Source organism: Mytilus galloprovincialis, chromosome 2, assembly GCF_965363235.1.
Source record: "Mytilus galloprovincialis chromosome 2, xbMytGall1.hap1.1, whole genome shotgun sequence".
NCBI lineage: Eukaryota > Metazoa > Mollusca > Bivalvia > Mytilida > Mytilidae > Mytilus > Mytilus galloprovincialis.
In genome coordinates, this window is record NC_134839.1 from 28,634,809 (window position 1) to 28,649,782 (window position 14,974).

Here is a 14,974-nt window from a genome sequence, read left to right on the forward strand (position 1 = left end):
TAATATCAATGATTAATAAAGAAGGCGAGACATTTCTTGGTCTTGGTATATATAATTTCAGGGGTACACTACTAGCCAATAGAATATTTGTACTGCCTATACATTGAAATAAGTGGTTTACCTTTATGAAATATGTGGTTTACCTTTGTCCACTAAATCCATTTAATTTAGTGTCCCTTGAATTATAATGTAACTACAGTATGTGAACTTTGCCTCACCTAGAGTCTTGGAAGAGCTGAATAAATCAAAACTTATTGAAGAACTGCCATCAACATCAAAAAGATATAAGAATATGTGATATGAGTGGCAATGAGACAACTCTCCATCCAAGTCATAAAAGTAAACCATTATAGTAAAATTGAGAATGGAAATGGATAATGTGTCAAGAGATAACAACCCGACCATAGAAAAAACAACAGCAGAAGGTCACCAACAGGTCTTCAATGTAGCGAGAAATTCCCGCACCCAGAGGCGTCCTTCAGCTTGCCCCTTAACAAATATATACTAGTTCAGTGATAATGAACGCCATACTAACTTCCAAATTGTACACAAGAAACTAAATTATAATAATACAAGACTAGGTCAAGGTAGTCTTCAACACAGAGCCTTGGCTCACACCATGCAGCAAGCTATAAAGGGCCCCAAAAATGACTAGTATAAAACCATTCAAACAGGAAAAACAACGGTGTAATCTATATAGAAAAACAGAAACGCTTATGAACCACACCAACAAACTACACCCACTGAACAGAAGAATTTCTGACTGAGGACAGATGCAAAAAAAGGCAGAGGTTTTAAACATTAACAATGCAGCGGGTTTAAACATTTTGAAAGGTACCAACCTTCACCTTTACTGGAAACAAGTCACAACATAGAAAGACACACTATAAAATATAAATTGAAATGGCTTAAGTTAACTCAATCAAAAGACATATTAACACAAACAAGTGAACATTCAAGAATAAATTTGATCTATGACAATGTAACTACAAATTCATGTTTTCAATGGGGGCTTGGTGGCAGAGTGGTCTAAGAAGTTACTATGGTAATTTTTAGCCCGTCAACACTGAGGTTGTGAGTTCGAATCCTGCTTGTGCATGTGCACTTGACTCCAATCTTAATTGACTATGTTAGTCAGCTTTCCTATAGAAGGTTGGTGGTTTTCTGGGCACTCTGGCTTCCTCCACAAATAAAAAACTGGCCGCCACTAAATAGCCCAAAAGCAGACTGTTTAAAAGTGGCTTTAAAACACAAAAAAATTAAAAATAAAATCATGTTCTCATATGTCCAGCATACCAGTAGTACAAATTAGAAATACCCATCATTATTGCATGATAGTCCCATGGAAAGATTTATTACTATGGTTGGAACATCAGACAAACCTTGACAAAACATTATAGATCATATATATGCATTATCTTAAAAAGAATATGAAAAGAATTCCCAGAAATATTTGAAAGTTTTCTTGCAACCATTCAATGATTGTATTCAATCACTAGGTACTGGGTCAATTGATAAAATGTTTGTCCTCTATTAACGTATTTAACCTTGAGAGAAATGATGTTTTGGATGTACCAGTGTTAGTTAGGAATTTAGTAACAAATATGGCCCCTTGAGGTGAAGATTTCTATTAGTGTATACCTCCTATTCGTACTGGTAAATATGCTAATGTTGTGTGTTTTTTTTATCGCATTAATAGTATAATGTTCTATGAATAGTGCATTAGCATATCAAGTTAAAATTGAGAACTTCAACTTATTAGGTTTGATTAAAGGTTTTCCCCACAGACATGTGGGTGGGAAAAATCCATTTTCTGGCCATTCTCAAGTCGATTTGTACTGTGTGGAATTTTTTTTCTGCATTTCAATATACTGCTATAAAAGCAAGAGATATTCATTAGAATTAGATATTCAGAAGACTAGTTTTTTACAGTGCACTTAAAGTAATAGTCGTGGGTGGGTACAATTATCACAAACATCTGGTTTTTGTCATGATTTGACACAATGTTGTAAAACTGAATATTTATGGAGACAATATATTCCTGTTAAGGTGATATTGAGCGTAGATTAGGAATTATTTTGTTTAGCTGAGGTTTGAAAACAACAACATTTTAGAAAATTGATTAAATCTTGGAAATAGATTGAAGTGTTAAATAACTCTTTAGTGGATATCTTATTGAATAAGAGAAAAACCGTTCCAAGAAACAGTTAAAATTTCTGATTAAAGCTGGACAATAGAAGATATTTCTTAGTACATAAATTATGGTAAATTTTGTTATTTACCTGTAAGAACAAATTATCAAAGATTAATTGAAGTTATATATTGGACAAGATGGCTGTAGCTTCTGAAGGATTTAAGGATTTAATACCAAGAAGTCAATTCTATGGTAGGTACATGTAGTTTGTTTTGGGGTCTTTTTGATATACTTTGTTGCAATGGCTTTAATGCTTTTAATAATTAGCTATGACCATAAAAAAATGACTTAACATTGAATTTTAATTGAATTATGATAATTTGATGGAAATTTGATTCAAGAATCTTAACACATCTATTAACAACCATATGTGTCCATAGGACACCTTGTCCTGCTTGTGTAATAATAACCATATGTTCCCATAGGACACCTTGTCCCCCTTGTGTATAAACAACCATATGTGTCCATAGGACACCTTGTCCCCTTGTGTATAAACAAATTGTTTATACACAAGGGGACAAGGTGTCCTATGGACAAATATGGTTGTTATGGTTGTTACAACCATATGTGTCCATAGGACAACTTGTCCCCCTTGTGTATAAACAACCATATGTGTCCATAGGACACCTTGTCCCCCTTGTGTATTAACAACCATATGTGTCCATAGGACACCTTGTCCCCCTTGTGTATAAACAACCATATGTGTCCATAGGACACCTTGTCCCCCTTGTGTATTAACAACCATATGTTCCCATAGGACACCTTGTCCCCCTTGTGTATAAACAACCATATGTTCCCATAGGACACCTTGTCCCCCTTGTGTATAAACAACCATATGTGTCCATAGGACACCTTGTCCCCCTTGTGTATTAACAACCATATGTGTCCATAGGACACCTTGTCCCCCTTGTGTATAAACAACCATATGTGTCCATAGGACACCTTGTCCCCCTTGTGTATTAACAACCATATGTGTCCATAGGACACCTTGTCCCCCTTGTGTATAAACAACCATATGTGTCCATAGGACACCTTGTCCCCCTTGTGTATTAACAACCATATGTGTCTATAGGACACCTTGTCCCCCTTGTGTATTAACAACCATATGTGTCCATAGGACACCTTGTCCCGCTTGTGTTACTGTGGATTCATTCATTTTCTTTGGTTGGGACTTATAAAACTTATATTATGGGTACCATTTTTTGTCTCATACCAGTTTTGATATCAGTCTTCTTTTTATGGGGTACCAGTAAGCTTTTATGTGTGAGGTACCAGTTTTGTGTTTGTTGGCCATCGATCTAATATTTGTGGGCGTTTAATATTCAGCACAACAAATGTCAATACCCAAGGTAGATAACTGGATGCCATGATGGCTCAAACAAAATCTTGATCTACAAAAGGAGGAAATTAATGGAATAACTTTTATAAATTGAGACTTGGATGGAGAGTCGTCTCATTGGCACTCGTACCACATCTTCTTATATCTATATATGGTAAAATTTTAATGAGATCATAATAAAATTGGCCTCAGACGCTTATCAATGCCTAATCTTTCTTATAGATAACTACAAAGTCTAGAATTAAAATATGAAAAAATGCATAGGCATGATGAAATATTAAAAAATTAGACATGAGAGCTTCCTGGAATAACTGTCTATAATCACGGTATAACATTGTGAAGGATAAATTATAGGATTATTTCTAGAATAGAATAAAGACTATTATTTGCTAGAGAACTAATTAATATTATTTATATAGTAATGTAATAATATGTTATCATTATAATGTTATAATTGTCATAATGATGTATTTAATATATACTTCGTGTGTCATAATTAAATTGAGAATGGAAATGGGGAATGTGTTATTAAAGAGAGAACAACCCGACCAAAAAGCAGAAAAACAGCCCAAGGCAACAATGTGTCTTAAAAGAAGCAAGAAAACCTGCAGTATAATTCTATTCTCTAAGTCTTTGTAACTCTTGAACTATATATATTGTTAAATGTTACATGCAGACAGATGGCTTTGTCTGCCTAGTTTAAATGCAGTGGATGTAAGCAATTAAAACTTTGGGCAGCCTTTTTATGACTTTCAACAATGAGAGAAACCAATACTGTATACTTAGCTATAAATGACCCAGATATGAATTATATGAAATGAGAAAACTAATGCCTATTTTATAACTAAACAATTTCCGAAAAATAAATATGACAGACGTGAACCAATAACAACCACTGAACAACAGGCTCCTGACTAGGGACAGGCACATAAAGAATAAGGCATATTTAACTTTGAAATAAAATTTGCACATGGTTTTTTCCCGATCCATATCCGAAACTTATCTCAGAAAAATTATTTATTTGAAAGGATATATATTTATATACAAATTATGTGTGATTCTACTGAAATCTTTCATAAACACAACTTGCTGAAATTATTTTTTGTTTGTAAATAGTCATATATGTGAACGAAAGTTCATAATTTTTAAAGTTGAATAGGTTATACTTTTCTTTCTTTCATGTAATAAGTGACCACTTTTCTTTTAGCCTCCTGTGTTATGTATATTTATTTATGTTACAGGCCATTCAATAGATTCATTGGACCCGTGGGTTAGACAGTCAAACTCCTCCTTACTGAAAACTGCCCCGGTGGAGCTCAAATCAGTGAGAAATCGGTCCAGTAGTAATGATATAAAAAATGGACACATGTTTCTTAAAGATCTAGTATGTTATCTGTCTTTGTTAGAGGCCGGTAGACCAGAGGACAAACTTGAATGTAAGTATTATTGATTCATTATTATTTGTGGGGTACCAATTTGTTAGAAGCTGTTTAAACCAACCCTCGTTAAGACTTGGAATTTGTTCTATTTTGGCAGATGTTTTTTTTTTGGTTCACAACACATACAATTTTGATATGGATGGGCAAAAGAACATGTTTTGTCTAGTATAAAAATGAGGATTTTGTATGATTGCCAATGAGACAACTCTCCACAAGAGATCAAATGACACAGAAATTAACAGCATTTGGTCACTGTATGGCCTTCAACAGTGAGCAAGCAAAACTGATATTTTTGTTTTTCAATTTTGTTGAGCCTTCGACTTTAGTCTAAAAAGTGAGACTAAGCGATCCTACATTCTGTCCTTGTTGATGTCATCATCGGCGGCGGGGGCGTCCACAAATATTCACTCTGTGGTTAAAGTTTTTGAAGTTTTGATAACTTTCTAAACTATCCTGGGTTGGTACCAAACTTGGACAGAAGCTTGTTTATGATCATAAGTAGTATCCAGAGGTAATTTTTTCTTAAATAATTTTAATAACTTTCTTATACTATTTTGGATTTGTACCAAACTTGGACAGAAGCTTGTTTATGATCAAAAGCTAGTATCTAGAAGGAAATTTGGTTTTCTTCCAGTTAACATTACATTCAGTCTGCAGTTAAAGTTTTTAAACATTTATTAAATTCATAAACTATCCTGGATTTTTACCAAACTTGGACAGAAGCTTTTTTCAATCAAAAGATTGTATCTACAGAAATATTTTATTGATTTATTTCCTCATTTTTGTTCTTGCGATTAACAGAAAGAGTAGGCGAGACACTGGGTTCAACGGAACCCTCACAAATTTGTTATACTTTCCTTTTAGATACAATTAATAGAAAAACAAATGAAATAGGGTTATAATACATCCATAACACAACATCAGTTCATGTACAGCAAAAGACGTCACTGATGCTAAAAAAACAGAACACATCTTTTATTGCTGCTCATCATCCTAAAGTTATAGTGTTAAGTTTACACTATATATAAAGAAAAAGATCTTTTTTTCATTGTACATCATTAGAGCCCCTTTTTCCTGTTGTACACAATTAGTAAAAGAAAAAAATGTGATGGATACCATTCAGGGTTATACAGAAAGATTTAGATTTAAGGGTCAGAGGTCAAAGAAAGATTTAAATTTAAGGGTCAGTAAGTACATTTTGACTGTAGCCAACTTTAAGAGAACATTATGCTGATTGTTTATGTCATTCAATCGTAATTGGTTTTCCTTATTAATTCCCTATTTTCACCTCTTTATATCATGGTCATTAATTTGACCACTGGTCATTATGAATGTAATTATATATCAATAAATAGACATTAAAGGTTATTCAGTGGGTATATTATTGATAATGAAATATATTTATATCATATGTTTATTTATAGAGTGGTCAGTTTATGCTATTATCACTTGCAGTTCTTTCATTTATTCTTGGCCAGATGTAAATAAAATATGCCATGAAAGCTAGGTTCTTTAAGGGATTTAATTTGGTTTTCAGTAAACAAAAAAGAAGAATGGGATGAGTTACAAATTAAATACCAAGTTACAATTACTGTAAATTCAGAAATTATTGTGTGCATTTATTATTGCGATTTTGTCATTTTAGACTTAAAAGCGATTGTAATTTTTATGATTTTGAGGAAAATCCTGTTTGATTCAAAAAAAATATTTCAAAATGCGAGTTTAAATTATTGCATTCACAACCTGTAGCATTTTTCGCAATAATAAAAACCTCGCATTAATTTATGAATTTAGACCCCGTTCACACTAGGACATTTTTATCGATTTAAACTAGACCGGTTCACTTTAGATCGGTTAAAGGGCTAATGTGAACGCATTGAATCGATCTTCAATCGGTCTAAACTAAAACACCGAAAGAGGTAGTTTAGTTTGAATCGATCTAAAGTAAACCGATCTTACTTTAGATGTGAACGCAGAGATCTGTTTAAACTAGTACGATTGAATCAAAAATAACGTATGCGCATGTATAGCGGCAAAACTATATCAGAGGTTCGTTATTTCTCTGTTAAAAGACCTTTAAAACAAACTGTAAACATGTTGTCTTCGCCATAGCATAGATTTGCGAAATCTGTGTCTTCTATGTTGATTTGTTTTCTTTGCGGGAACCGCAGTATTTCCGGCGTCGTGTTGTAACTTCGTTGCTACAGTCATTTTTTTCAAAATTAAAGAAAAAGCCAGTATCAAAATTTTAAATTGTGATTCAAGAGAAACAATAACTTTATCCAATTTTTGTCGAGCCTGCAACTTTTGTTGCAGAAAGCTCGACATAGGGATAGTGATCCGGCGGCGGCTACGGCGGCGGCTACGGCGGCGGCGTTAGCTAACTTCTTAAAAGCTTTATATTTTAGAAGGTGGAAGACCTGGATGCTTCATACTTTGTATATAGATGCCTCATGTTACGAAGTTTCCGTCAGTCACATGTCCAATGTCCTTGACCTCATTTTCATGGTTCAGTGACCACTTGAAAAAAAAGTTCAAATTTTTTGTAATGTTGAATTCTCTCTTATTATAAGTAATAGGATAACTATATTTGATATGTGCGTACCTTGCAAGGTCATCATGTCTGTCAGACAGTTTTCACTTGACCTCGACCTCATTTCATGGATCAGTGAACAAGGTTAAGTTTTGGTGGTCAAGTCCATATCTCATATACTATAAGCAATAGGGCTAGTATATTCGGTGTATGGAAGGACTGTAAGGTGTACATGTCCAACTGGCAGGTGTCATCTGACCTTGACCTCATTTTCATGGTTCAGTGGTTATAGTTGAATTTTTGTGTTTTGGTCTGTTGTTCTCATACTATATGCAATAGGTCTACTATATTTGTTGTATGGAATGATTGTAAGGGGTACATGTCTAGCGGGCAGATGTCATGTGACCTTGACCTCATTTTCATGGTTCAGTGGTCAAAGTTAAGTTTTTGAGTTTTGGTCTTTTTATCTAATACTATATGCCATAGGTCAACTATATTTGGTGTATGGAAATATTTAATGATCTTTATGTCAGTCGCTAAGGTTTTATTTGACCGTGACCTCATTTTCACGGTTCATTGCACAGTGTTAAGTTTTTGTGTTTTGGTCTATTTTTCTTAAACTATAAGTAATAGGTCAACTATATATGTTGTATAGAAGCATTGTTAGCTGTACATGTCTGCCTGGCATGGTTCATCTGACCTTGACCACATTTTCAAGGTTCATTGGTCTTTGTTTAGTTATCTTGGTTAATGTTAAGTTTATGGTACAGTTGTTATAAAGCTTAGCTTTTTACTTAGGACTATCAACATAATATCAATGATTAGTATAGAAGGCGAGACATTTCAGCATGTGCACTCTTGTTTTTTCCAAGTGTGTGTATCAGTGTATCAGCACACAAATTTGGTAAATCAGTTCTATTTATACACAGTGTTTACAGTTTTACGGGCAAAAAGGTTAGATCGATTGCGTTTTTAATTGTAGTGTGAACGCAGTGGTTCATATTAGACCGATAGAGATCGATATGATTAAAGATAATGTGAACGCTAACTGGTTTTATTTAGATCGATTCAAATTAGATCGTTAAAAAAAAATGCTAGTGTGAACAGGGTCTAACAGTAACCCAAGTTTGAATTAATAGAAACAGAAAGGTGTACAACCTTTTATAGCTGACTATGCAGTATGGGCTTTGCTCATTGTTGAAGGCTGTTTGGGGACCTATAGTTGTTAATTGCTTTGTCATTTTGGTCTCTTGTGGAGTTGTCTCATTGGCAATCATACCACATCTTTTTTAGGTGTATATAGCATTAATAATTTCAGAGATATATAAATCAATTAAAAATTTATGAATTATGTCTTTAAATGTGTAGAAAGTATGTAAAAAGGGATGGAAAATTTTTCCACTTCAATTGTGGTTTTCCTCCACAATATGTTCACAGAACTTTGATTTAAGATTATATTTTATTGCTGAGAATATTTCAGTTTTTGTGCCCCACCATCCTTCCATCTGAACGGTTTCAGGTTTAAGTTTTTGTTCAAGGTAGTTTTTGATAAAGTTGAAGTCCAATCAACTTGAAACTTAAAACATGTTCCCTATGACATGATCTTTCTTACCTTTATGCCAAGTTAGAGATTTTACCCCAATTTCATTGTCCACTGAAAATAGAAATTGATAGTGGAATGGCATCCTTGTACTATGGACACATTCTTTTTTACTGATATGAAATTGATAATCAGACTAATTTATAGCTTTCAGTTTTCAACCTTTATTAGAATTTGACTTATACATGTATTACAATGGTTTATTTCAGTTATGTTCAGGTTATATGACACCGATGGTAACGGTCTCCTTGACAGCAGTGTAAGTATTTAGAGATTACATTCATACATGTTACGCTCTGAAAATTGGGATGCAAACGAAGAGATATGTTCACATTGAGCACAATGATCTTTAGTTTACCCCTGCTTTAAAAAAGTGGGGGTATAGTGTTTTACCTCTGTCTGTCTGTCCATCAGTCCATCAGTCTATCCTTCCATCCCATGAATATTTTTCGTCGCATCTTTCTCAGGAACAACAATACAAGGATTTCTGAAATTTAGTTTCTGGGTTTATATAAGTCAGCTATATTGTGTGATGTGTTTTTAGATTCATCACTCAACAACTTCCTGTTAAGTGAACACATATATATATATATATATATATATTTTAACACTATTAAAATTATCTGCTTGTGCCAGGGCTATCATCAGTGAGCAGTAGCTTGCAGTTTCATTTGTTTCAATTTAAACTTGTTATGTTGAGCATGAATGAAAAGAGTTGGTCTATACAACAATGAGACAGCAATCCAGCTAATAACCAAACAAAATTTCGATGGCAACATACTGTTCTCTTCATCAGAACTTTTGTTTGTATTATTTAATCACAACTATTAACTTAAGGAATAAAGCTACCTTTACTGTACTGACTGCTTCAATTAGTCCCTAAGTAGTGGATAGATAAAACAAATAATTGATGGTCTGACATGAAATGGGTGTTGGTCCATTGTTGAATGCCTTAATATATATTTTGAATCTTTAATGTTCTGCCTTTATCTATTTTACTGGCTTACCTATGTGTCACAAGTAGAACTCCATTTACAACTGTCAAATTGGCAATTCAGAGCTGACTAACTTTTAAAGTTATGGTTATACCATGACTCACAGATAATATTATAGTTTTTATACAACCGCAAAAATTGAAAATTTTTTGGTCGTATATTGGTATCACGTTGGTGTCGTCATCTGCATCCTCCTCCTCGTCCGAAGACATTTGGTTTTCGCACTATAACTTAAGAATAAGTAAATTGAAATCTATGAAATTTTAACACAAGGTTTATGACCATAAAAGGAAGGTTGGGATTGATTTTGGGAGTTTTGGTCCCAACAGTTCAGGAATTAGATGCCAAAAAGGGCCCAAATAAGCATTTTCTTGGTTTTCGCACTATAATTTTAGTTTCAGTAAATAGAAATCTATGAAATTTTGACACAAGGTTTATGACCACAAAAGGAAGGTTGGGATTGATTTTGGGAGTTTTGGTCCCAACAGTTTAGGAGTTTAGGAATTAGGGGCCAAAAAGGGCCAAAATAAGCTTTATTTTTGGTTTTCACACAATAACTTTAGTATAAGTAAATAGAAATCAATGAAATTTAAACACAAGGTTTATGACCATAAAAGGAAGGTTTGAACTGATTTTGGGAGTTTTGTTCCCAACAGTTTAGGAATAAGAGGCCCAAAGGGTACAATATTAGACTTTGTTTGATTTCATCAAAATTGAATAATTGAGGTTCTTTGATATGCTGAATCTAACTGTGTATGTAGATTCTTAATTTTTAGTCCAGTTTTCAAATTGGTCTACATTAAGGTCCAAAGGGTCCAAAATTAAGTTTGATTTTAACAAAAAATGAATTCTTAGGCTTCTTTGATATGCTGAATCTAAACATTTACTTGATTTTGATTATGGCCCAGTTTTCAAGTTGGTCCAAATCAGGATCCAAAATTATTATATTAAGTATTGTGCAATAGCAAGAAATTTTCAATTGCACAGTATTCAGCAATAGCAAGAAATCTTCAATTGCACAGTATTGTGCAATAGCAAGAAATTTTCAATTGCACAGTATTGTGCAATAGCAAGTATTTTCAATTGCACAGTATTGTGCAATAGCAAGAAATATCTAATTGCACAATATTGAGCAATATCAAGAAATTTTCAATTGGAGTTATCTTTCTTTGTCCAGAATAGTAGTTGAATTAACTTAAATCATTGTTTTACAAATATACAATGTATATTCACTTTTACTACCAACTGATAAATTAAAACAATCTTTACCATTCAGTGATAACAAAGCATTTTTTTTTACATTTTAATATTTTATGATGTATTTAAATGAGTACTTATTGTTGCAAACTCCATTAGAAACTTGAATTGAGATAAGTTTTGGAATAAGGGAGAGGGGGATGTGAAAAAAAAATGGGGGGGGGGGAGGGGGTTGGGGGCAATTTTTCTCATTTCAGATTTCATAAATAAAAAGATAATTTCTTCAAACATTTTTTTGAGAAGATTAATATTCAACAGCATAGTGAATTGCTCAAAGGCAAAAAAAAAAAAAAAAATAAAAAAATTAAGTTCATTAGACCACATTCATTCTTTGTCAGAAACCTATGCTGTGTCAACTATTTAATCACAATCCAAATTTAGAGCTGAATCCAGCTTGAATGTTGTGTCCATACTTGCCCAAACTGTACAGGGTTCAACCTCTGCAGTCGTATAAAGCTGCACCCTGTGAAGCATCTGGTTTATTTTGGTTCAATTCACTTTTTACTAAGTTCTACTAGGAAAAAAAAAATAATCAAAAGTAAATTTAATTGTGCTTTTTAAAATGTATTATTTCAGTATGCTTGTAAATATTAAATGTGTTTGATATTGTTCAATCTCTAGGTTTTATATAGGGGTTTGTGAACAATTTGTTTTTTGTTTGTTTTGTGATGGTGTTGACATGATGTTTGATTGCTCCAATGAGTATCATCTAACTTTTAATGAAAGCCAATATCATTACTATTATCTCCAATCAAGCAGTAAAAAACCCATAAGGTATTACATGTATGTAATCATTTCAAAGATATGACTAATTTTACAGCACTGAATTTTAATAAAAATATGACAAGTGGTTTTACCTTCTGGTAAATACTGTTCAAAATTAAACATAAAAACGAAAAAAAGTACTGAATTTAGGGAAGATATTATATGTACAAATTGTATTGAATTTATGAATAATAATTAAATTGTAACACAGGTATACATTTGAATTGATGATATGAAAAACTTCAAAAAGGCTGAATAACATTGAAATTGAATATCATTAGTTTAGTTTAAACATATTTATTTACAGTGGATTGGGAAACAAGTTTTGCAACAGTAATCCCTTTCCACTTTGCGGGGGTCCGAGTGCTGCCTTCATTGAATCAATTTTGCTGGAAAATTGATAAGGCTTAATTATAGGAATTATACAAATTAAGGTGCAGTAATCAAGGTAAAAGTAGAAATTTCATAACTTTAAATTTAGAAGCTTTAGAATTTGATTAAAGGTTTACTGAGTTTAAACCAATTTGCAATTTTTGCTTAGAATATAAAATTTTTGTCACAGAAAGCTAGCTTAAATTTGTATCAGACCAAACACCAATTTAATTTAGAAAGTATTTTACAAACTCTCAATCTCAGTGTTGACAGGGTAGTACCAGTAGTTTGACATCTTGGACCACACAACCACCACTGCCCAATGTATGGCCTTATACATACTGTAATTTTGGTAAATGGAGAACTTGAATTAGTGCTTATTATTTTGATAATTCAACTACAGATATTAAACATGTTTGTGATTTATGTCCATATGATATTAAACATGTTTGTGATTATGTCCATATGATATTAAACATGTTAGTGATTATGTCCATATGATTTTAAACATGTTTGTGATGATTTCTATGACATTAAACATGTTAGTGATTATGTCCATATGATATTAAACATGTTATTGATTATGTCCATATGATTTTAAACATGTTTGTGATTATGTCTTTATGATATTAAACATGTTTGTGATTTTATTTTTATAGGAACTGGATTGTATTGTAAACCAGATGATGTCAGTGGCAGAATATTTAGGCTGGGATGTTTCTGAACTTAAACCTGTAAGTATACTTCACATAGAAAGGATAAATATTCAAATACAAACATATGGTATGATTGCTAAGAGACAACTATCAGTGGTGGATCCAGGGAGAGGGTTCCAGGGATTGAGACCCCTTTTTTAGCTCATCTGGCCTTTGGCCAAGTGAGCTTTTCTCATCACTTAGCGTCCGTCGTCCTCATCCGCTGGCGTTAACTTTTTACATTTTGAACTTCTTCTAGAGAACCACTGAATGGAATGAAACCAAACATAGCATGAATGCTCCTTATGAGGTGCTGCCAAAGTGTTGTTACTTTGTAGCCGATCCATCATCCAAGCTGGCCGACAGCTGGGGGACTTGGTTTAAGAAAGGACCCTATGAGAAATACATTCAAATGTCCTCTTCTAGAGAACTACTGAATAAAATGAAACCAAACATAGCATGAATGTTCCTAAGGAGATGCTGACCAAGTGTTGTTACCTTGTAGCTGATCCATCATCCAAGAGTGGCCGACAGCTGGGGGACTTGGTTTAAGAAAGGACCCTATGAGAAATACATTCAAATGTCCTCTTCAAGAGAACTACTGAATGGAATGAATGGAATGAAACCAAACATAGCATGAATGTTCCTAAGGAGATGCTGACCAAGTGTTGTTACTTTGTAGCCGATCCATCATCCAAGCTGGCCGACAGCTGGGGGACTTGGTTTAAGAAAGGACCCTATGAGAAATACATTCAAATGTCCTCTTCTAGAGAACTACTGAATGGAATGAATAAAATGAAACCAAACATAGCATGAATGTTCCTAAGGAGATGCTGACCAAGTGTTGTTACTTTGTAGCTGATCCATCATCCAAGAGTGGCCGACAGCTGGGGGACTTGGTTTAAGAAAGGACCCTATGAGAATACAGACTAAAGAATAAACCTATGCTATCTCGTGTTAGATGAGTCAAAAAAGACCTCCTATTTTATTTTAACCTAATCTAAAGTTTCTATTCTTCAAATGTGTTTTTTCATGAACTGTTTTATTCTGTGCGACTGTCTCTTAACTTATAGATAAATGAGGTGAACATATAATTGCTTGTTTGCTCGATTGATTGATTAAAAATAATTCATGGGGGCTTAAATTTATCAGGATTTTACCACATAATGGCCAAATTTTATCTTTTTTTATATGATTTCAAAAACCCAACTAGAGTCAGGTGAGCGATACAGGCTCTTGAGAGCCTCTAGTTTTCTAATGGGGACATATAGTTGAAAACCCCCCTTTCTTCTGGGTTGGGAACCCCCTTTTAAAATCTTCCCCTGACTATACATACAGACTAAAGAATAAACCTATGCTATCTCGTGTTAGATGAGTCAAAAAAGACCTCCTATTTTATTTTAACCGATTCTAAAGTTCCTATTCTTCAAATGTGTTTTTTCATGAACTGTTTTATTCTGTGCTACTGTCTCTTAACTTATAGATAAATGAGGTGAACATATAATTGCTTGTTTGCTCGATTGATTGATTAAAAATAATTCATGGGGGCTTAAATTAATCAGGATTTTACCACGTAATGGCCCTTTTTGCAGAATATTTTACCACAAGCAACAGCATCATATTCTAATAAATGATTAAAATCTAGTGGAGTTGTATACAGTGTATATTTTAACAAGTTCTTTACTGTTATTTTATGAGGTTTAACATACACTTTGGTTTGAACTAAAATGACATACTATTTTGTAACATTATCTGTTTGTTTATGGCACAGATAATTGTTCTGCT

The 14,974-nt window shown here is 33.3% G+C and overlaps 1 protein-coding gene across 5 annotated transcripts in view; it reads left to right on the top strand.

Moving 5' to 3' along the window:
• The window catches only part of LOC143063313 (diacylglycerol kinase beta-like), a 155,931-nt gene that overhangs the window by 56,479 nt on the left and 84,478 nt on the right, over window positions 1–14,974 (top strand). For all 5 annotated transcript variants that reach the window (XM_076235377.1, XM_076235375.1, XM_076235379.1 and 2 more), the window contains exons 7-9: window positions 4,775–4,969; window positions 9,315–9,364; window positions 13,154–13,228. In XM_076235377.1, the coding sequence (XP_076091492.1) occupies window positions 4,775–4,969; window positions 9,315–9,364; window positions 13,154–13,228 (320 nt within the window). The remainder of the gene's footprint in view (window positions 1–4,774; window positions 4,970–9,314; window positions 9,365–13,153; window positions 13,229–14,974) is intronic.